Source organism: Chiloscyllium plagiosum, unplaced genomic scaffold (assembly GCF_037043375.1).
Source record: "Chiloscyllium plagiosum isolate Xiang-an unplaced genomic scaffold, Cpla_swu_hap1 HiC_scaffold_20, whole genome shotgun sequence".
In the NCBI taxonomy this organism is placed as follows: domain Eukaryota; kingdom Metazoa; phylum Chordata; class Chondrichthyes; order Orectolobiformes; family Hemiscylliidae; genus Chiloscyllium; species Chiloscyllium plagiosum.
The window spans coordinates 52950808-52974231 of NW_028270158.1; the positions used below are offsets into that span (position 1 = coordinate 52950808).

At 40.6% G+C, this 23424-nt stretch overlaps 1 protein-coding gene across 1 annotated transcript in view; it reads right to left on the reverse strand.

Annotated features, from left to right (window-relative positions):
• Positions 1-23424, reverse strand: part of rnf216 (ring finger protein 216) — a 229897-nt gene that overhangs the window by 113283 nt on the left and 93190 nt on the right. Inside the window, exon 13 of the mRNA XM_043711263.2 lies at positions 22533-22611. Within this exon, the coding sequence (XP_043567198.2) occupies positions 22533-22611 (79 nt within the window). The remainder of the gene's footprint in view (positions 1-22532; positions 22612-23424) is intronic.

Below are 23424 nucleotides of genomic sequence, written 5' to 3' on the forward strand. Positions count from 1 at the left end.
GGTAGCCCTAATGGGCATGCCCAGAAGAACAAAAGACACACACTGGTGCTATTGAATCTGAATGTGCTGCAAGAGAGTGACAGATGAGAGCGGGCTTCTCTTCCTTTACAATGAAGTCAGATTCAGAGATGGCTGGCTAGAAAGAGAAGGATTATTTAACCCATTTAGAATAGAACAGAATAGAATAGCTTTCATTACTATTCTTTACAAGAATATTGTCACAGTTTTTTCTTAATATACTAGAAGCCACTTTGAATATCTGAAATACTTTAAAGATTGCTCTGTAGATTTACTTAAGACTTATGTAATTGATTACCTTGCTGATTTGCTTCAGACTGTATCTCATTCAGTTAATTCAGAAATGTGCAGATGAATGAGCACACAGATTAGTGTCCACTTTCTATAGCAGAACTTTCATCAGTGTATTACCAGATCACCATATTGTACAGCTAGTCAAGATTTATTCCCAATCATACAGGCATAGGATCCAATATGGGAGTGACTGTTGAACTTAACTGAACATCTGGGTACACAAGGCAAGTGTTACTATGACGACTTGAGAAATTAATTTGGAATCAAGAAACATGAACACTAATGGGAATCTGGAAATGTGTTCCCATGCTAACGGGATTAGTTACACATCCTGATTTAAGAAGTAATTCTAGTTTTATTCTATGTAACAGAATCAACAGCAGCGGTGCTATACCATAGAGAAACATATATCATAAATTTCATGAGCATTAATACCAACTTTAAGACCATCATTAAATCCATCGAACAACAAAATCTTCAAAGCTGCACAGCAAAATGTGCAAGCTGCACAGACAATTCAGAGAAGTTACAATTCCCTCCATTTGTGACATTTCTTAATCATCAGCTCCTTAAAATTAAAGATTTCAGCATCATTAAATTGCTATCCCGCGAAGCGATTGTAAGTGTAAATAAGCTTACATTGAAATATCACACTTCAGTAGAAATACTTACCAACAAATCTAAGAATATGCATTCTGCGCATCAGTTAATGCCTACGGTTCTTTGTCTAGCTTAGTTTGATGCAATTCTAGAACAAGAATGACTAAGAAGACAAGGCACGAATATATATAGGGGGTGTTCTTTTAAATATATTTGGAATTATTTATTCTGTGTTGGCAAAACAAACAAAATTGATTCTATGTAGCTTTGCACATTTGCAATTGGTTAATGGTCTATTACACATTATGCAATGAGGAAGTTTTTCCAGAGTTCAAGTACTCCTTGCAACTTTACAGCTTCCTTATAAGGAAATAATGACAATGGGAGCTGCAGTCTGGGACAGAAACAGTACACTTTTAAGGAAACATACACAGCGACATGAGCAAAAATGTACAAAGGCCATGTGTTTTGTAGCATTGGGCAGCTCATTAGAAGCAGTGTTAGCACTACTTGACAGAATTTTATTTTATCATTTGTACATTACATTTTATAAAGCAGCAAATATGTATCACGAGAACATTTCTTTTTACACTGGAAATCTGGGAATGAGATTTGACAAGACCTCACAGCGGGCATGACATTTAACGAGTAGGCTCACGGCAGGCAGCTTGCTAGAATTCGACTAATAGAGCTTACAAAACTTCACAGCATTTTTTTCCCCCAAGTAATAAGGTCTTGCAGAGCATGTAAAAATACTGCACTGCCAGCACTCATTCTCTCATCAGGCAGTGCAAGCATGCAATAGTCACAACGTGGTGAGTCATTCCACAGGACCTAATTTGATCTTTTTCTGGTTCGGCCTACTCATTTTCCCCCATTCTGGGGTGTGACACTCTCAAAATTACCTTGCCAAGTGTTGCTCGATGACAATGTGGCAGTCATTCTAAAAGCAACCAATGCGTCTATAAAGGCAGCATGCATACGCACACATACACATAAATGTCACTGTAAATAATTGAGTCCTCGCGTTTCAGCAACATCACATTTGTCTTGTAGCACAAGTGTAGATTTGCCCTTTTATAGTGCCTGCACTCATCTTTGAATGTACACTTTATGATGGAATTAAGCCTTGTTTATCTCATAAGGATCTATCGGAAGTGAAAATTACAATTGTGCCAATTTTCTGTCACTATCTCCCATTTTCAAATAAAGACTGCATTCAACAAGCAAGCTACATAGACATTTGCCTTAGTGTTATTCAGGTTCAAGGTCAGTGTTTACAAGTAGAGAGATGAGCAGCTGAACGTACTTCATAAGCACTTTAGCAAACTAAATTTTTTTTTGGTTCCTTTATCATTTTTTCTGCTTTCCCTCCATCTGAAGTCATCAACTCTTTGAGGTATGGGCATAAAGAGGTCTGAATGCTTCCTTGGACAGATGCCATTATTAGGGACCACAACAAAGACTAACAATAGTTTATTTGTCTACAGGAGGCAAGTTACAGCCAAGCTTAATCCTGGCCTTTACCAATATCCACACATGCACAAATTTCAGTCTGGTTTTGAGATAATGAACTGAAGCGGGACATTGGGCCAGCTACGCCTACCTATCTCAGAAGCACCAAGGCGAATGGTAGCACAGTTTTCGCCTTTCACAAATAGCAGCCAATACAGCTTTGGCCAGGTTCACAGGTATGACTCTTAGCTCAACATGGGTCGGTTATGTACTGCTTTGATGAGCTCAAATCAACTAAAAAGGCCAACTGAGTGCCTGAATTTCAATAATACAAAAGAATTCTCAAACCTCTTAGTTGCATAGATAGAATGCAAGAGTGAGTCTCATATTTTGTACAAATGAACAAATGAAACATCGAGTTGTGACCACTGTAGGAAAAGGTAACACATGTCTCACCCAAGCTGCAAACTTAGAAACTTGGACCAATTCTGAAAACGTCAACTCTTACAGTTGGTCCCAAGCAAATTAGTGGATATAGGTTCAATTTTGACTTCTCATTTTCACACAAGAATTCATCCCTTAATAGTTATTTCCTCCTTCCTGTCTCACTGAGTGAAAATTCAATAAAATTGCAAGTCCAGCTCACCACTTGTTTGGCTGTGTTATCCAAATAGCCCACAAACAATGCAATCTGCACTACAGTCATCTGGAATTTATAACAGTCACAAACACACAGAATCATCCTGCTACCCAGACAAACTCAATAGAAAGCAAATGGGCCACCAATCCAAACAAATGTTCCTTCTCTCCATTTCTGATCAATATTCGCATTTGCACAACTGCCTGAACAGAGTTTAATACCAAAGTGACCAAAACACTTTCGATAGAAGTCACAAAAATTACAAATGCACAAGTGAAAATGAACTGTCTGGTTTTTTTATCAATGTTTGCTACAAAATAATGCTCTGAAATTGATATCCTGGAATAAATACCATGAAATGTTTGAACTAGCTACAAACAAATCTCTCAAATTAGTACAAACAATATGAGGCAAGCAACAATTTTTCAGCTCTAACTATTAAGCAGAAACAAATGCAGTTTTAAACAAAGGTCCTTTCAGAATTAACAGACACTTGTTAATTTAAACCAAACAGGTCACAAACTCAAATATAAACAAGTTAGTATTTCCTTCTTATTGTTGCCACAGGCCCCAGGTTTCTATGGGTGAATTGCTTAGAGCCCTATAATCAATACCATGTCGAGAGAGGGAGGGGCATAGAGGGTATGTGTGCTGGAGAGCGGGCATACATGTTCAGTTAAGACAGAGGTGCAGACTGGGACAGCTTACCAAGTGAGTGAGGCAGTCAGGGCAGGGGTGAGTGAGGAAGGTACAAATAGCATGCTGTCGAAGGCACAGAAGGTCCAAGCAAAGGTGGCAGACAGTCTGTGATGGAAACAGACAGTATGTGAGATGGAGTGAGGCAGAGTTCTAGGGTGAGCTACAGAGTGCGATAAAGTGAAGAGTGAATGAGAGTTTGAGATAGAGGGAGAGGGAGAAGGAGTGGGAGTAGAGGGTGGAGAGGAAACTAACATTACAAATGCAAAAATATTTATCTCTCAAAGTGTGATTTTTCACTTTACCAATCCAAAGTCTTTTCGATATCATCATCCAAGTATTGCATAAAGCTAGATTCAAAGAACCAGAGCTGACTGCACAATATGAAAGAGCAAGTTGTGTATATTGTCTAGCAAACCCACGGTTGTCAGGTGTATCACACTGAAATCTGAGTTTTCAATAGGCTTCATAAGCAGAGCATATATTAAAAGTAGTCAAGGGTGTGGTGCTGGAAAAGTACAGCAGGTCAGGCAGCATCCGAGGAGCTGGAAAATTAACCATTTGGGCAAAAGCCCTTCATTAGGAGCGGCTTTTGCCCAAAACATTGATTTTCCTGCTCCTCGGATGCTGCCTGACCTGCTGTGCTTTTCCAGCACCACACTCTTAACTCAAATTTCCAACATCTGCAGTACTTACTTTTTCCTATAAATTGCTAGTAGTTCTGGTAAACCTATATGAAAAATCTTGATCCCAGTGTGACTATGATTCCTAATTCTTGGCATTTGATGTACTGGCAGTGAATAAGACACCAGGGAGATGCACAAGGTTCTCTCAAGGATTTTTCTCCTTGACTATCTCTCAATCAAAAGATTTGATGCCTGTGATAGCATCAAATTAAGGACTTGATCTTGCCTCTTATGTTGTTCTTGCACCAAGTGCATTTTTATAATTAAAAAGAAAATGATTCTAGGACGTGGGTGTCACTGGCAAGATCAGCATTCATGGCTTAATCCTACTTGCCCAGAGAGCAAGTTAAGAGTCATCCACATTGCTATGGGTCTGGAGTCACATATAGGCCAGACCAAGTATAGTTGGCAGCTTCCTTCCCTAAAGCACAACAGTGAACCAGGCATATTTTTCTAATAAACAACAATGGTTTAACAGTATTATTAGACTCTTAATTCCCGATTTTTAAAATTTGAATTTAAATTCCATGAATTGCCATGGTGGGATTTAGTCTCTGGATTAATAATTCAACAATACTACCATTAGGCCATTACTTCCTCCTAAGGTTTCATTCTTAAAAAATTAGCCCTAACCATCACCTTCCTCAGGACTAGAAAATCATGACTCAAGCTTTGAAACTTTAATTTCCCAAATACGGTATAAAGAATAATGGGAAGCCCTTGCAAAAGCTGAAGCAAGTGCTGAAATGTACTGTTGAGTACGATGGCAATCATTTCAATCACCTTTTTAAATATGAATCATCCTTTCTGGTCAGAGACACTTTTGGCATTTGAAAACAAACAAGTAGTATTTTCAGCAAGATTTATCAGTCATACGGGTTCTCAACTATGATCCTTCACTTTGAAAAAAATACATGTATGAACAAAATGAAAGAAATTGCCAGTAAATTGAACATATTCCAGGGTAAATGTTATTCTCACTTCCCCATTGCTACCAGAACCTTTTAACAATCTCCAATTATGTAACTTCAAATGCTGAGTAAAAGTACTTCATAACTCATTTGCACCCTTGCAACACCACAAATATCTCTGCCTTGCAGAGTTCACTGAGTCTACACCCTCGGAAGTTTTTAGCGTGGAGAAACAATCTATCTTGATTGAATTAAGAGGAGCAACCAGTTCCTCCCTCTTCATCTGGGCAGTCAATTTCGCCAGCTTTACATGGGCTGAGATTTGGTAGGTTAAAAATTGGGAAAAATAAAATCATTATCTTCGATTTCTGCCATAAATCTGCCCTTTTGCAATTTTTTTGTCCCACCTACACTCTCAGGCAGCACTCTCAGTGCATTCTTGGTGCCCTATTCTACCACTGTCATGACAAAAGCTCATGACCCTGAGTTATGTATGGACAAATATGAGTTTTTCGGATGTAGGTTTGTTCGCTGAGCTGAAAGGTTCATTTTCAGACTAGGTAACATCTTCCTAGTGTCATCTTCCAATATGAGTTTTTCTTTTATGATGACTTATGGCCAATGTCAGTGGATGCCAAAGTCAGGAGAGATACCATACAATGTCCTGTCTGAAAAAAATGCCAGGGAAACGAAATAAAAATTAACTCTTCAAAAGGAGAGATGCAATTTCAAACAAACTGCAGCCTGTCGCCTCAGTAGAAAGCCATCTCCTGTGAGTAATGTCTGAAAGTGCAGAGGGGGTTCATTTTACCTTCCCACAAATATACAAAAAATGGTTAAAAAATAACTGGAACCCATGGTCACTGTGCATTAGCGGACTAGCTGGTGTGGACTGGCTTGCTGTGAAAGTCACTTCCTGAGGACAGCCAATAGACATCCTTTTGCAGCAGGTAAAGAAAACTTCTCTCGGGTTCTGACAGATGGAAGGCCGACAAGCCAGTAAAACCACCGAAAAGGAAACAAGACAAAAGGATGCCAAGGTAACTTGTAAAACCATGAATCTTGAAACCAACAGTCGCACTACCAATGTCAGTATTACCAGTATCACCCAACTTAACTGCTGCAATGTTCTACCATACTTTCTTCATGGAATCCAAAGGATGATTTATGTACCTTTTTAACTGTTAACTTTTTACTCATTTCCATTCTTTGTACATGTCACATTTTATCATCGTTTCTCAGGTGTCGTAGCTAACGAACAATACAGCCTTCTTTCACTTAAAGCTGAAAAATGTGTTGCTGGAAAAGCGCAGCAGGTCAGGCAGTATCCAAGGAGCAGGAGAATCGACGTTTCGGGCATAAGTCCTTCTTCAGGAATCTGCAGTCCTCCCCTTCTCCTATTTCACTTAACAAAATCAAGTTAACGATTGTAAAGCAAATACTTTTGGATTGTAAAATAGGTATTCATAAGGGAAGGGGTCCTTTCTAAATTAATCTTGTAGTGACTAACCAGGAGAGGAATTGAATTAAGAAGAGGAGCCAGTTTCCCCCTCTTCACTCATGAACATAACCATTTTTGAGGGTACCATCTCTGCAGTCGTAACAAATCGGGATGTCTTGTCCAGGGACCAGTTGTAACAGATCACAAACTAATTCCATGTCCTCCTCTTCATCAAGACTACCTACTTATCAATAGTCCTATATTATCCAGATGTTGAAAACTTCAGCCATAGTCATGTCACTTCTAGATCAAACATGTTCAATGCTTTTCTAATCAGTTTCACATTTTGCAACTCACTAGCAAACTTCAGCTCACCCAAAACTGCTGCCTGAATCTTATGACTTATCAAGGTTTACTCTCCCATCATCCATGTCCTGGCTGACCTCCATTAGCTCCTTGTCCCCCAACATGTCAAACTTAAAAGTCCCATCTGTTTTAAAATTCTTTCATGGCCATATCTTTGTAATGTCCCACTCCAACATTAAAACGATCTCCCATTGAACTCTATTCCCCTGACACTGAACATTTGCACACATTGCCAACACCCCATCCCAAAACAGGCAGCTGTGTTTTCAACTACATCAGCACCACATGAATTCATTTCCAGCCAATTCTTCCACTCCTCCCTAAACTCTTACCTCACTGACCAAGTTACTGGTTAACACTCTAATATCTCGTCCATTGGCTCAGGTTCTACTTACACTCATCTTGCATATCTGTAAAGTGCTTTGTAGTTTTTGTACTGAACAGTAAGACCTGTTTTATACTGAGTATCAATGATGATAGAGGGATGTTTTCCAAAGTAAAATCTCATTTCAACTTTTTTTTAAAAAGATAAATCATGTAAGCTGCTTTGGATCAAAGTCTTGTCATGGTACCGGCAAGATTTCGAAGTCATTTCTGAACCTGCATCTGTGTGCGCTTTACCCATGTCACAACTAGTCCAAAATCAATTCCCAAATTTGAACTGATATCTCCTCCTCCAACCCCTGAACTGACATGAATTAGGAGTCTTTTAAAAAAAAAGTCGATTTACATTATGCTCCCAAATATAATGAAACACAGCCTACAAGGATGCAGGGTGCAGATGCTTAGAACTCAAATTGCAGATTGACATCAGTAAATATTGGAAGGTTTTCAGGTGCATAAACACTGACAAGGACTGAATGATCTGTTTCTGTGCCATTCAGATGATATAATTCTATTAAATTAGGCAGAAATATGTATTAAATTCCTGGTCAGGCAAACATGCTGCAAAAGATCTTGTTCGTTTGTTTTGCAAAATCACAATGAAAATGATCAGGCATATTACTGACCAGTATTTACACATGTTAGCATAAACTTGGAACAACATAAACTCGAAGATAATTAACTTAGTTCATCAAACTGGATGACTTGTTTTGTTAATTATTCGCTAAACTTAATTACAATGTAATATTTGCAACAGCTAGCAAAGTGGAGTGCAATAGTAAAAAAATTTTTGCATTTACACACAGCTTTTATGATCTCGGAAGTCTCAAAACTGTACATAGCACGTTCCTTCTGAAATAAAACTACTCGGTATGTAGCTAAGTGCAGCAAGCCATTTTGATAACAGCAAAATCTCAAAAAGATGAAAGAGAGGATGACAAATTAAATCTGCTTTAGAAAGTGACTCTCTTTGAGATCTCCTCACAAGTAGGCGAGAGCCTTGGGTAAATATCAAAGTCATAAATTTTCTCTTCAGAATAACCAATAATTAATCTTAGCTAGAAAAGAGTGATTCAAAGTTTTTAGGTCAGTTCAGAGATTCCTTCTGATCTCATGTCAAAGTTCCCTCATGGAAAAAAAAGGAGTAGGAAAGAGCAGGAAAAAGCACAGTAGCGCAGTAGAAAGATCGAGTCCATGAAACTTCCAACCCAGCAGCCCTTAATTAGAAATCTGCTCAGTTGGCTGGACAGCTGGCTTGTGATGCAGTAAAGACAGAGTGGGTTCAATTCCCATGCCAACTGAGGTTACCATGAAGAACTCTCCTTCTCAACCTCTCCCCTCACCTGAGTGGGATGTCCTTCAGGTTAAACTACCAGGCATCTCTCACTAATGAGTGTAGCGGCCTCATGGTCTGGTAAGACTGTGGTGATTTATCTTCTTCAGTGACTGCACTACATATTTGCATAATTGTCAAGGCTATATTGAAATTATCCTCAATGTGTTCACAGCTGGGGTCCTTAGGAGTGGGACAATATCCACATGATCCCTCATACGTAAATGAATTTGAAACTATATCTTTACTCTTTAGGAGTGGCACAGTGGTTAGCACTGCTGCCTCATACCTCCATGGATCTGGGTCAGATTTCACCCTTGGGCGATTGTCTGTGTGTGGAGTTTGCACATTCTCCCAGTGTCTGCGTGGGTTTCCTCCCGGTGATTTGGTTTCATCGCACAGTCCAAAGATGTGCACGTTAGGTGGATTGGCTGTGCTAAATTGCCTGTAGTGTTCAGGCATGTGTAGGTGGATTAGCCATGGAAAATACAAGGTTAGGGGTGGAGTCGGGGATGATGCTCTTCGGCAGGTTGGTTTGGACTCGATAGACTGAATGGCCTCCTTTCACACCGTAGGGACACAGTGCTTTCCTTTTACTTCTGACAGTCTTAAAATAACTTAAAAATCACACAACACCAGGTTATAGTCCAACAGGTTTAATTGGAAGCACACTAGCTTTCGGAGTGTACTTCCAATTAAACCTGTTGGACTATAACCTGGTGTTGTGTGATTTTTAACTTTGTACACCCCAGTCCAACACCCAATTAAAATAACTGGGAATAGAGGCAGAGTTGAGTTGAAGATGCAATTTCATTATGTAAGTAAATATGGTCTGAATCTCTCAACCTGAAAAGACTAGGGAAATGGCTTTAATTAAAACATTCAAAAGGTATATTTATACTTGTGCCATCTTATTTCAAAAGAGCTGGCACAAGCTCAATGGGTCAAATGGCCTCCTGCTATTCCAGCTTCCGCTATTCTAGCTCCCTGAAATGTTTATTTGTAATTTCCCAATCACATCACATCACACAAAATGGGGTGGAGGTTAATGTCCTATTTTTCTTTCCCTCAACAGTACAACCAAACAGCTTGGTGCTCAGTATAAAATAAAAGAGAATATCACCTGCTTTTAAAGTTAGTTAATTAAGACCATAAGACATAGGAGTGGAAGTAAGGCCATTCAGCCCAACGAGTTCACTCTGCCATTCAATCATGGCTGATGGACATTCCAATGCCACTTACCCGCAATCTCCCTGAAATTGGATGGCACTGGTAACAAAACCAAAAAATTCTCGAAAGGAACATCAAATCAATACCAAGGCTCATGCACAGGAATCACTTTCCAGCCTTGGACAAGATGCTGTCTTGCTCCCTCTGGTGGATTAGTGCAGAATAGAGAAAACGTCAAACTGATAAACTCAAATAACCCTCAAATACAGGATCACACATTAACCTGGAAGTGGAGGAAAAATGTTATGGATTCGTATGGAACAGCCTCCTGACTGCGTACCATTGCGTTTGTCACTCCTTCTGGGTCTGTCCTGGTGTGACAAGATATACCCAGGGATGGTGGCGGCGTTTTCTGGGACCTTCGGCCCTCGATGTTGCACCGCCCTGTCATACTAATCTGAAGCCCATCCCACCTACACTATTCCATGTACGTCCATTTGCCTGTCCAATGACGACTTAAATGCACTTAAACTTGGTGAATCTACTACCATTGCAGGCAAAGCATTCCATACCCTTACTACTCTCTGAGTAAAGAAACTACCTCTGACATCTGTCTTATACCTATCTCCCCTCACTTTAAAGTCGTGTCCCCTCGTGTTTGCCGTTCCCATACTTGGAAAAAGGCTCTCCCTGTCTATCCTATCTAACCCTCTGATTATCTTGTATATCTCTATTAAGTCACCTCTCAACCTTCTTCTCTCTAACGAGAACAGCCTCAAGGCCCTCAGCTTTTCCTCGTAAGACATTCCTTCCATACCAGGAAGCATCCTAGTAAATCTCCTCTGCACCCTTCCCAAAGCTTCCACATCCTTCTTATAAAGCGGTGACCAGAACTGTACATAATACTCCAAGTGCGGCCATACCAGAGCTTTGTACGGCTGCAGCATAACCTCCTGGTTCCGGAACTCAATCCCTCTATTAATAAAAGGCCAAAACACTGTATGCCTTCTTAACAACCCTGTCAATCTGGGTGGCAACTTTCAGGAATCTGTGTACGTGGACAAAGATCTCTCTGCTCATCTGCACTCCCAAGAATCTTACCATTAGCCCAGTACTTTGCATTCCGATTACTCCGTCCAAAGTGTATCACCTCACACTTAGAACATAGAACATAGAAGAATACAGCGCAGTACAGGCCCTTTGGCCCTCGATGTTGCGCCGATCCAAGCCCACCTAACCTATACTAACCCACTATCCTCCATATACCTATCCAATGCCCGCTTAAATGCCCATAAAGAGGGAGAGTCCACCACTGCTACTGGCAGGGCATTCCATGAACTCACGACCCGCTGAGTGAAGAACCTACCCCTAACTTCAGTCCTATATCTACCCCCCCTTAATTTGAAGCTATGCCCCCTTGTAATACCCGACTCCATACGCGGGAAAAGGTTCACACTGTCAACCCTATCTAACCCCCTAATCATCTTGTACACCTCAATCAAGTCACCCCTAAACCTTCTTTTCTCTAATGAAAACAGCCCCAAGTGCCTCAGTCTTTCCTCATACGATCTTCCTTCCATACCAGGCAACATCCTGGTAAACCTCCTCTGCACCCGTTCCAGTGCCTCCACATCCTTCCTATAGTATGGCGACCAAAACTGCACACAATATTCCAGATGCGGCCGCACCAGAGTCTTATACAACTGCATCATGACCTCAGGACTCCGGAACTCAATTCCTCTACCAATAAAAGCCAGTACGCCATATGCCTTCCTCACCGCACTATTTACCTGGGTGGCAACTTTCAGAGATCTGTGTACATGGACACCAAGATCCCTCTGCTCATCCACACTACCAAGTATCCGACCATTAGCGCAGTACCCCATCTTTTTGTTATTCTTCCCAAAGTGAATCACCTCACACTTAGCTACATTGAATTCCATTTGCCACCTTTCTGCCCAGCTCTGCATCCTATCTATGTCTCTCTGCAACCTACTACATCCTTCATCACTATCTACAACTCCACCGACCTTAGTTTGTCCACAAATTTACTAACCCACCCTTCCAAGTCCTCATCCAGGTCATTTATAAAAATGACGAACAGCAGTGGACCCAACACCGACCCTTGTGGTACATAGTCACACTCTCCAAATTATACCTTACAAACAATATTAGGTTGTTGCTCAACTCGTCTGAGAGACTGTTCTCAGTTTTGGCACTGGTCTCAAATATTAATCAGGATGACTTAGTTGAGTCGACAGGATTGAGCTTGTTGTTGCTTCTGATGCTGAGGTTGACGCTTGGTGGTCTGCCTTGTTTTATTAATTTTTAGGGCTATGTAGCAGTTTTATATAACTAAACGCAAGTTTAGTTGGGTTGCATGGAGGCTTTTATGGTGCAGTGGTAGTGTCCCTCCCTCCGGGTTGGGCTCATGTCCCATCTGCTGTGGATGTGTGTAATAACATCTCTCAACAGGGTGATTAGAAAATATCAGTTCAGGTCTAACACCAGGTGGACTACACCACAGAGTTTTGAAGCAGATAACTGAAGAGATTGTACAAGGATTGGTGATCTTTCAGGAACCATTGGAGTCAGCGAGGGTCAATGAAGGACAGGAAAATGGCTAATATAACACCCCTGTTTAAGGCAGAAGGCAGGAAACTACAGGCCGGTTAGCCTGGACTTGGACACTGATAAGATTTTAGAGCCCATTATTAACAATGAGACTGTGGATTACTTCAAAGTGGAAGGTAAAATAGGTCAGAGTCAGCATGGCTTCGTCAAGCCAAATCTCTCAAATCTTTGTTTGAATTCTTTGAGGAGAGAACAAACTAGTTAGACAAAGGAGAACCAGTGATTATGATCTTTTTGGATTTACAGAAAGTCTTTGATGAGGTGTCACACAGGAGGCTGATAAGTAAGAAAAGAGGCCTTGGTATGAAGGACAAGTTACTGGCATGGATAGAGGACTGGCTGACTGGCAGAAGACAGAGTGAAGCTAAATGGTGACTAATAGCATTCTGCAGGAGCCTATGTTGGAACCACAACTATTCATGTTATACATTAGCGAATTGGACGAAGGAACTGAGGGCATTGTTGCTAAGTTTTCAGATGATACAAAGATAGGTGGAAAAACGAGTAGTATTGAGAGGAACAAGGAAGTTGCAATAGAAGTTGGACGTGCTAGGAGAGTGGGCAAAGAAGTGGCAGATGGAATACAATGTGGAAAAGTGTGATGTTAAATACTTTGGTTGGAAGAATAGAGGCATAGACTATTTTCTAAATGGGGAAAGGCTTCGGAAATCGGAAGCACAAAGAAACTGCATTCCTAGTTTATGAAATTTTTTTTAAGGTTAACATGCAGGTTCAGTTGGTAGTTAAAAAGGCAAATGCAATGTTAGCATTCATTACAAGAGGGCTAGAATATAGGAGCAGAGGTGTACTGCTGAGACTATAAAAGGCTCTGGTCAGGCTGCATTTGGAATCTTGTGAGCAATTTTGGTTCTGTATCTAAACAACGATGAGCTGGCATTGGAGAGGGTTTACAATAATGATTCCATGGAAGAGCTTGTCATCTGAGCAGCGGTTGAGGACTCTGGGTCTGCGCTCAATGGAATTTAGAAGGCTGAGGGGTGCAATTGATTGAAACTAACAGAACAGTGAGAGGCCTGGATGGAGTGGACGTGGAGATGTTTCTGCTCGTAGAAGAGCTGAGGGCATAATCCCAGAGTGAAGGGATGACCCTTTAAAACTGAGATGAGGAGGAATTTCTTCATCCAGTGGGTGGTGTATCAGTGGAACTCACTGTCACAAAGGACATTGAGTGTATTTAAGACAGAAACAGATAGATTCTTGTTTAATCAGGGGATCAAAGGTTTCAGGGAGAAGGTAGGAGTATGGGATTGAAAACATATCATTTCAGAACATTGCATTCAATTCTGAGCTCCTTGGTATAGGAAAGATATTGTTAAATTGGAAAGGGTTCAGACAAGGATGTTACCAGGGTTGGAAGGTTTGACTATGGGAAGGTACTGAATAGGTTGCAGTTATTTTTTCTGGAGAAGAGGCTGTTTCAAAGTACCTGCCTCCACCAATTCCTCTGATAGCTTGTTCCACACACCCTCTGCGTGGAAAGGTTACCCCTGAGGTCCTTTTTAAATCTTTCCCCTCTCACCTTAAACCTATGCTGTCCAGTTTTGAACTCCCCTACACTGGGGAAATGGCCATGGCTATTTACCCTGTCCATGCCCCTCATGATTTCATGAACCTCTTTAAGGTCACCCCATAGTCTCCGATGCTCCAGGGAAAAAGAAATATTCCAACCTATTTAGCATCTCCCTATAACTCAAACACTCTGGTTCCAACAACATCGTTGTACATCTTTCCCGCACTCTCAAGATTAACAATATCCTTCCTATAGAAGGACGACCAGAATTGAATGTAATATTCCAGAAGTGGCCTTACCATTGTCCTGTACAGCAGCAACATGACCTCCCAATTCCTGTACTCAATGTTCAAATCAGTGAAGGCAAGCAAGCCAAATGCTTTCTTCACCACTTTGTCTACCTGCAACTCCACATTCAAGGAACTATGCACTTGCACCCAGAGGTCTTTATGTTTAGCAACACTTCCCAGGACCCTACCATCACCTTAGAAGTCCTGCCTTAGTTGGCCTGACCAAAGTGCAACACCTGGTATTTATCTCAGTTAAACTGCATCTGCCGTTTCTCAGCCCATTGGTCCATCCGATCAAAGTCCTGATGTACTCAGATAAACTTCTTCACTGTCCACTACACCACCTATCTTTGTGTTATCTGCAAAATTGCTAACCATTCCTCCTCCGTTCACATCCAAATCAATTTATATATATGACCAAAAGCAGTGGACCCAGCAGTGATCCTTGTGGCACACCGCTGGTCATAGGCCTCCAGTCTAAAAAGCAATCTCTACCACCACCCTCTGTCACCTAACTTGAAGCCAATTTTGTATCCACTTAGCTAGCTCCCCCAAATCCCATGTGATTTAACCTTACTAACTAGTCTATCGTGCAGAACCTTGTCAAATGCTTGAACAAGATCCCATACTGGGGTATATCATTATTAATTTTAAAGCTCTTACATGCAAATGTTTGTTCCTACTTAGAAAGGACTTTTTTATTTTACTCTCTTATACTGCATTGTGTTCAGATTTGCATATAAGTCAAGGTTTATAAAATTATGAGGAACGTAGATAAGGTGAAGACCAAAGGTCTTAGAGGAAGTTACAACATTTAAAAGACACTTGGTTAAGTTGATCAATAGAAGAAAGGTTTAGAAGGATATGGGCCAAATGCAGGAAAGTGAGATTGGTTCAGTTAAGGAAACTTGGTCAGCATGGATGATTTGGATCGAAGAGTTTGTTTCCATGATGTATGATTCGATGACTTGGGAACATACCTGAGAACAGAACCCACTCGTAACTCAGGGACTGCCTGTAATAACATAGCAAAAGCGTGGCATTTGACCAACAAATCTAGATCTATACATAGATGAAAACTCAAGAAAAGTGCAGCAAATCACATCTGCACACCAGTACATGAAGAGTCAAATCAACTTGCATAACTTGCTTCAGATAATTACACAAACAGGTTTTAAACTTTGATGATGTTAGCCAGAATTATACAGTTCCGTAAAACTGAACATAGTGTTATGTTTTAAAACAAAGCAGATCCTCAGCTCCAGTACTGTAGTACATGGCCAATTTTTACAACCTTGGTGCAAATTAAACAAAAAAACATTCAAGGATATTTCATCAAATACTTCCTATAAGACCATAAGATATAGGAGCGGAAGTAAGGCCATTCGGCCCATCGAGTCCACTCCGCCATTCAATCATGGCTGATGGGCATTTCAACTCCACTTACCCGCATTCTCCCCGTAGCCCTTAATTCCTTGTGACATCAAGAATTTATAAATTTCTGCCTTGAAGACATTTAGCGTCCCAGCCTCCACTGCACTCTGTGGCAATGAATTCCACAGGCCCACCACTCTCTGGCTGAAGAAATGTCTCCGCATTTCTGTTCTAAATTTACCCCCTCTAATTCTAAGGCTGTGTCCACGGGTCCTAGTCTCCTCGCCTAACGGAAACAATTTCCGAGCATCCACCCTTTCCAAGCCATGTATTATCTTGTAAGTTTCTATTAGATCTCCCCTTGATCTTCTAAACTCCAATGAATACAATCCCAGGATTCTCAGCCGTTCCTCGTATGTTAGACCTACCATTCCAGGGATCATCCGTGTGATTCTCCGCTGGACATGCTCCAGTGCCAGTATGTCCTTCCTGAGGTGTGGGGACCAAAACTGGACACAGTACTCCAAATGGGGCCTAACCAGAGCTTTATAAAGTCTCAGTAGCACAACAGTGCTTTTATATTCCAACCCCCTTGAGATAATTGACAACATTGCATTCGCTTTCTTAATCACGGACTCAACCTGCATGTTTACCTTTAGAGAATCCTCAACTAGCACTCCCAGATCCCTCTGTACTTTGGCTTTACGAATTTTCTCACCGTTTAGAAAGTAATCCATGCTTCTATTCTTTTTCCCAAAGTGCAAGACCTCACATTTGCGCACATTGAATTCCATCAACCATTTCCTGGACCACTCTCCCAACCTGTCTAGATCCTTCAGCAGCCTCCCCACTTCCTCAGTACTACCTGCCTGTCCACCTAACTTTGTATCATCGGCAAACCTCGCTACAATGCCCCCAGTCCCTTCATTCAGATCATTAGTATATAATGTGAACTGCTGCGGCCCCAACACGGAACCCTGCGGGACACCGCTTGTCACCAGCTGCCATTCCAAAAAAGAACCTCTTATCCCAACTCTCTGCCTCCTGTCAGACAGCCAATCCTCAATCCATACCAGTAGCTCACCTCGAACACCATGGGCCCTCACCTTGCTCAGCAGCCTCCTGTGTGGCACCTTATCAAAGGCCTTTTGGAAATCTAGGTAGACCGCATCCACTGGGTTTCCCCGGTCTAACCTACTTGTCACCTCTTCAAAGAATTCTAACAGGTTTGTCAGGCATGACCTCCCCTTACTAAATCCATGTTGACTTGTTCTAATCCGACCCTGCTCTTCCAAGAATTTAGAAACCTCATCCTTAATGATGGATTCTAGAATTTTACCAACAACCAAGGTTAGGCTAATTGACCTATAATTTTCCATCTTTTGCCTTGATCCTTTCTTGAACAAGGGGGTTACAACAGCGATCTTCCAATCATCTGGGACTTTCCCTGACTCCAGTGACTTTTGAAAGATCTCAACCAACGCCTCCGCTATTTTCTCAGCCACCTCCCGCAGAACTCTAGGATGTAACCCATCAGAGCCAGGAGATTTATCAATTTTAAGACCTTTTAGCTTTTCTAGCACTTTCTCTTTTGTAATGGCAACCATACTCAACTCAGCCCCCTGACTCTCTTTAATTGTTGGGATATTACTCATGTCTTCCACTGTGAAGACCGACGCAAAGTACTTATTAAGTTCTCCTGCTATTTCCTTATCTCCCATCACTAGGCTTCCAGCATCAGTTTGAAGTGGCCCAATGTCTACTCTTGCCTGTCGTTTGTTTCTTATGTATTGAAAGAAACTTTTACTATCATTTCTAATATTACTGGCTAGCCTACCTTCATATTTGATCCTCTCCTTCCTTATTTCTCTCTTTGTTATCCTCTGTTTGTTTTTGTAGCCTTCCCAATCTTCTGATTTCCCAGTGCTCTTGGCCACTTTATAGGATCTCTCTTTTTCTTTGATAGATGTCCTGACTTCCTTTGTCAGCCATGGCTGTCTAATCCCTCCCCGGATAATCTGTCTCTTCTTGGGGATGAACCTCTATACAGTGTCCTCAATTTTACCCACAAACTCCTGCCATTTTTGCTCTACTGTCTTCCCTGCTAGGCTCTGCTTCCAGTCGATTTTCGTCAGTTCCTCTCTCATGCCCTCATAATTACCTTTATTTAACTGTAAACACCATTACATCCGATTTTGCCTTCTCTCTTTCAAACTGCAGACTGAACTCTACCATATGATCGCTGCTTCCTCAGTGTTCCCTTACTTTAAGATCTTTTATAAAGTTTGGTTCATTACATAGCACTAGGTCCAGAATAGCCTGCTCCCTTGTGGGCTCCATGACAAGCTGTTCCAAAAAGCCATCCTGTAAGCATTCCACCATGAATTCCCTTTCTTTGAATCCACCGGCAACATTATTTACCCAGTCCACCTGCATATTGAAGTCTCCCATGATCACTGTGACCTTGCCTTTCTGACATGCCTTCTCTATTTCCCGGTACATGTTGCGCCCCTGGTCCTGACCACTGTTAGGAGGTCTGTACATAAATCCCACTATGGATTGCCTCTACTGTTTTTAAAAACTTTAGCACTTCTGCAAGCACATGACGGGTGGATTCAAGAAAAACCCAAGTGCATTTATGCCAGCGAACATCCTAAACAGAACACTAATTAGAAACATGTACTCATACAACAACTAGCATGTCTCAGATTTTAAAGTCAGAAATCACATGAATCCAGGTTTTGTCCAGCATGTTTATCTGAAATCACAAGGTTTTGGAGCATAGCCCCTTCGTCAGGTGAAGTGCATACTCCACCTGAAGGAGCAGCGCTCTGAAAGCTCACGACTTCAACTAAACCTATTGGGCTTTAACCTGGTGTCATGTGACTTCTGACCTTGTCGACTGCAGTCTGACAATGGCATTTCAACATCAGATTTCAAAGGCAGCACTCTAAACTTACTTCAGCAATTTTAAGAAATTAAATGCCTGTAAACTTGAATTTGGATTAACACTCTTCTGATCAATGTCAACACTTCTGATTACACAGTGCTAACTTAACTCCAGAATTTCCTTACATTCCGCGACAACGGAGGTGAAAGACAACACCCTGTTAAGTCCTTATAAATACATTCCTTGAAGAACAGGAAAGACTTTTTCTTCCCCTTCCCCCAAGTATAATAAAACCTGCATTTCAGTTTCCGTTTCATTCTGCCATTCCACAGATTCCAAGGTTAAACTTGTACTTGGCACATTTAACTAGGTCAGCATAACTTCCCTACAATGGATTCCATGGATACTGCTTTATAAATTAGATGTTTGGAAGTAGGCCAAGAACAAATGATCAGTGACTTTTTTTTAGTAGATTATGTCAAGAATTTATACGAGGCCTTTAAATCTTTCTTTACAGTTCATCCAACATAGAAGATATCAAAATATACCTCTATCACAATCGTCCAAAAAAAAAATACATTCAATGCCAGGTTTGTTCTATTCACACCTGGAGACATCACTTCAGAGAGTGGAGAGGGCCATAGCAAAACATACAACTCAAAGAATTCTTTTACACTAATATACATTAGAATGCATATATTAGAAGCAGGAGCAGTCTCTTCGGCCACTTGGGCCTATTCTATCATTACTGATCGGACTGCTCTACATCCCTGTCTACACCAAAATATTGCTCATTAAGATTCTACCCAACCCTGGCTGGCTTAAAAATATTCCAAGACTCTGCTTCCAGCACACAGAAATGTGTCTCAATTCCCCCTGTAATAAAATAACATTCCATTAAGCTTTCTTAAATATTGCTGCATACTCATACTAACCCTTTGTGATTCAAAGTGTGAGGACGCCCAGATCCCTGTGCAACACAATTGCTCACTATTTAGACAATCTGCTTTTTAAAAATAATTTTGCTCTAGGACACAATTCAATAATATGGAATCACAGGACTTTTTTTTCCAATTTTCTCTGAATAATCTCAATTGCCATTATGTTAAGTTGAGACTTCCCTTCCTCCAACCCCATCCACAGAAAGTAGACCTTCAACTTTCCTTATCGTCTCATCCAACAATTTAATTAAAGAACAACTTGCTGTGAGATGGATAGTTCACTATTATCTTGGAGTGGTACATGCAGTATCCCAGCTGACAGCGAAAAGCAAAGTGCAAGTATATAAAAATGCAAAGCATGCCCTCAAAAGACAAACTATTGCACCCACCAGTATGGCCAGACATGAAACAGAATCCTATTGGGCTTTTTCTCCTCACTTCTTACACAATCACCATGTAACAATTAGGCTCAGCGGTATTATGTCATACTTAAAAGAGTTGATCATTTCTCCAGAAATGGTCATTTTTTTTTAAAAGGTGGAAGTGTATCACCTCTATTAAAAAGTGAAGGGAGCACGTTTAAGCAGAATGCAAACAGTTTCCAGAAACTTAAAATTTCTCTGTATTATCAATCCTATTCTCATACTCTCCATTCAGCCAGACAGATTTCTCAGGTTAGAAACTTCACTTCAATGCAGTCCTACAGCACCACCTAGTGGAAATTCTATTATACTTTGCTGAGATTTTTGAAGATCCATTGCTTTACAAGTGGTTCTAAACTAGCAGTCGAACGCAGGTCTTGCAGACCAGTGCCTCCAACCAAACAAGGAAGCCATCTCACTATATACTTGATGCAATGTGATTTTATTTTTCACATCTCTTAATCCAGTTTTCTTACAAGCTGTGGAGCATCAGCTACCAGATCCCCCCACCTGTCAAGTTCCATATTTCATGTTGATTCTCTTTCCCATCCAGAAAATCCGAGTGTTGCTGAGCAACAACCATATCTCCTTTAACCATAGGTATGTCACCCCAAAGCACCTTTATGCATCTTCCAGAAGTAATTTTACTAGTAAGACACAAAGTGCCTCAATATGTGGTGGAGGAAATGGGAAAAAAAACCCACAAAGTAACATAAAAAATATATACAAACAGATCTCACCAAAACGCAGCATGTTCACTCAGTCAAACTTTAAACAACTTAAGTGATAGTGTCTGTTATGAGCCTCAAAAACATTACTTGTACCATTAATGACCTAATACAACTAAAAAATTTGTATTAACCAATGCGAATTGTCTCAGTGAAAGCGGGAAATAAATCCAACTCAAATTATGAATCGGAAAGAAACATGTTCCCAGCCTTGCAAGATTATTATTACAATTACAATTCTATTCTGCTTCAGGCAATCCAACTTCCTGATTTTATCAGACTGGGTGGATTTTAGACAGCGTGCAGACGCAATCTGGATTATTGTTTTTGAAATAAAATGAAACACACCTAGAAATCAAGGGGATAACCTCTACAGTTTTATAATTGAACCAAATGATACTAATTTCCCAGGTTTAATACCGCGGTAGTTTTTGTGTATCATTCCAAACCATTTGGAAATCTACTTCACCTGTGCCTTGCATCTGCCACAGCTCCCCACAACTCAATCAACCAGCACAGACGCCGATGTTAATTTTCATACAAAATATCCAACTACAGTTTGAAACTACGTTCCAATCCAGCCGCACCCTTTCTCAGTTTCTGAATTTTTCCCTCTCTTTAACAGATATAGTTTTACGAACACCTTATTAAAACATGTGAATTCGAAAGAGCAGGCCATTTGGCTCCTCAAACCATTCCACCATGGCACAGTGGTTAGCACTGCTGCCTCACAGCGCCAGAGACCCGGGTTCAATTCCCGCCTCAGGCGACTGACTGTGTGGAGGTTTGCACATTCTCCCCGTGTCTGCGTGGGTTTCCTCCGGGTGCTCCGGTTTCCTCCCACAGTCCAAAGATGTGCAGGTCAGGTGAATTGGCCATGCTAAATTGCCCCGTAGTGTTAGGTAAGGGGTAAATGTAGGGGTATGGGTGGGTTGCGCTTCGGCGGGTCGGTGTGGACTTGTTGGGCCAAAGGGCCTGTTTCCACACTAAGTAATCTAATCTAAAAAGTGAAGGCTGATTGGACTGTGGCCTCAACTGTACATTCCCATCGGCCTCTGATAGATTTTTGACAACGTTTATCTACTGCAGTGTTAAAAATATTCAATTGTATTACATTCATTTGCATGACATTTAATGTGCTTTATTGGAGATTAACTGCCTACAATGGATAATTTATTTGGAAAAATGGCAACCTCTGCACTTCAAACACAATATGCATTTAAGAGGTTACCATTAAAAGCATATTGTTCTCTCTGGCTTTAATTTGAGGAAAGCTCTAATTATGAAAAACAATATAATCACACTAAGTATAATAATTGGTGGTTTCACAGTATTAATCTATAACTATTTTAATTAAAGCTGATAGTTGTAATGTGGTATATCAGGAGCAAAAGGAGATAACTAGCACCTCCACATTTCTCTCAGACACGGCATCAAAACCCACAGCAACAGTAGGACAAGGCTTGCCCAAGTATAAAAGCAATTATAGATCACAGTTACTATTTTTCATCGTTGCATCTGGTTGCTTCATATTGGTGACTTGCAACATCTAATACACCATTGCACTTTAACTTGGGTGGAGATGTTCTGTATAAACACAAATCGGTTGCTTGGTGCTTAGCTATGAATGTCTAAAGTCAGATTTTCAAAAAACTTCAAACAACCAAATTCCTTGAAGGCAAGTTCCCAATAGCTACACTTGGGAAAAGAAAATGAGCAGATTCTTACCTTTCGACAGCGAGGATTGGGGCAGCTGAACATATTAATATCTTTGTCCAGTAATGCTGGAAAGTTGCAGAATGGACATCTGTAACAAGCAAAGAACCAAAAAAAGGCTATTAAAGTCTTGCAACACTAGCAAATACCCTTCATATAGGCTAATAAATTATCCAGTGAGCAAAGGGAATGTCTACCACAACATTAAGCCACATACATCCCAAATTCAATTCACAATTTGTGTTGTTTTGATCTTAGACAGGACAGCAGTTGGAGCAATAAAACTGGCTCTATCATGCCTCACTGATTGAGGGAAAAACATGCATCAGAAGTACCACTTAATATTGAGAAACTCCAATTAGATACTGTTCGAATGCCTGGAAATCAGCTGAGGCAAGATCTAGCTAATGCTACACAATGTAAAAAACAGAAATAAGCTTTTTACCCAGATGATCTATGTCAGTATTCCAGACTAGCTTGCTCCCCATCTATTCCTGCATGAATGTAAACTTCTGTTTCTGTACCCTACTTTTAATTGTATCTATATGTTAGCTGCAATGTGATTTAATAGCCCACAGACAATTAATGTTCAGGCTCACATGTAATTAATGGAAAAGTGAGCAAAGCAAGGAAAAGAATTTCTATACCTATGGAATGGCACCCTCTAAAGGACAATGACTACAGAAATCAGGACAGGCAAATATACTTCATGTATTTCAGTTGGATGCAAATAATTTTTTTTTGTCAGCGCTTCGTTTGGAGATTGGGTTCTTCTTCCAATCCTTAAGACTATAAGTATTGTGGCAATATAGCAAGACAGCATCATTTTAATTAATGCGAGTGAACATGCCACTGACAGCATGGAAATCCAATAAAATGGATGCTTACAAACTGGTAGTATCAG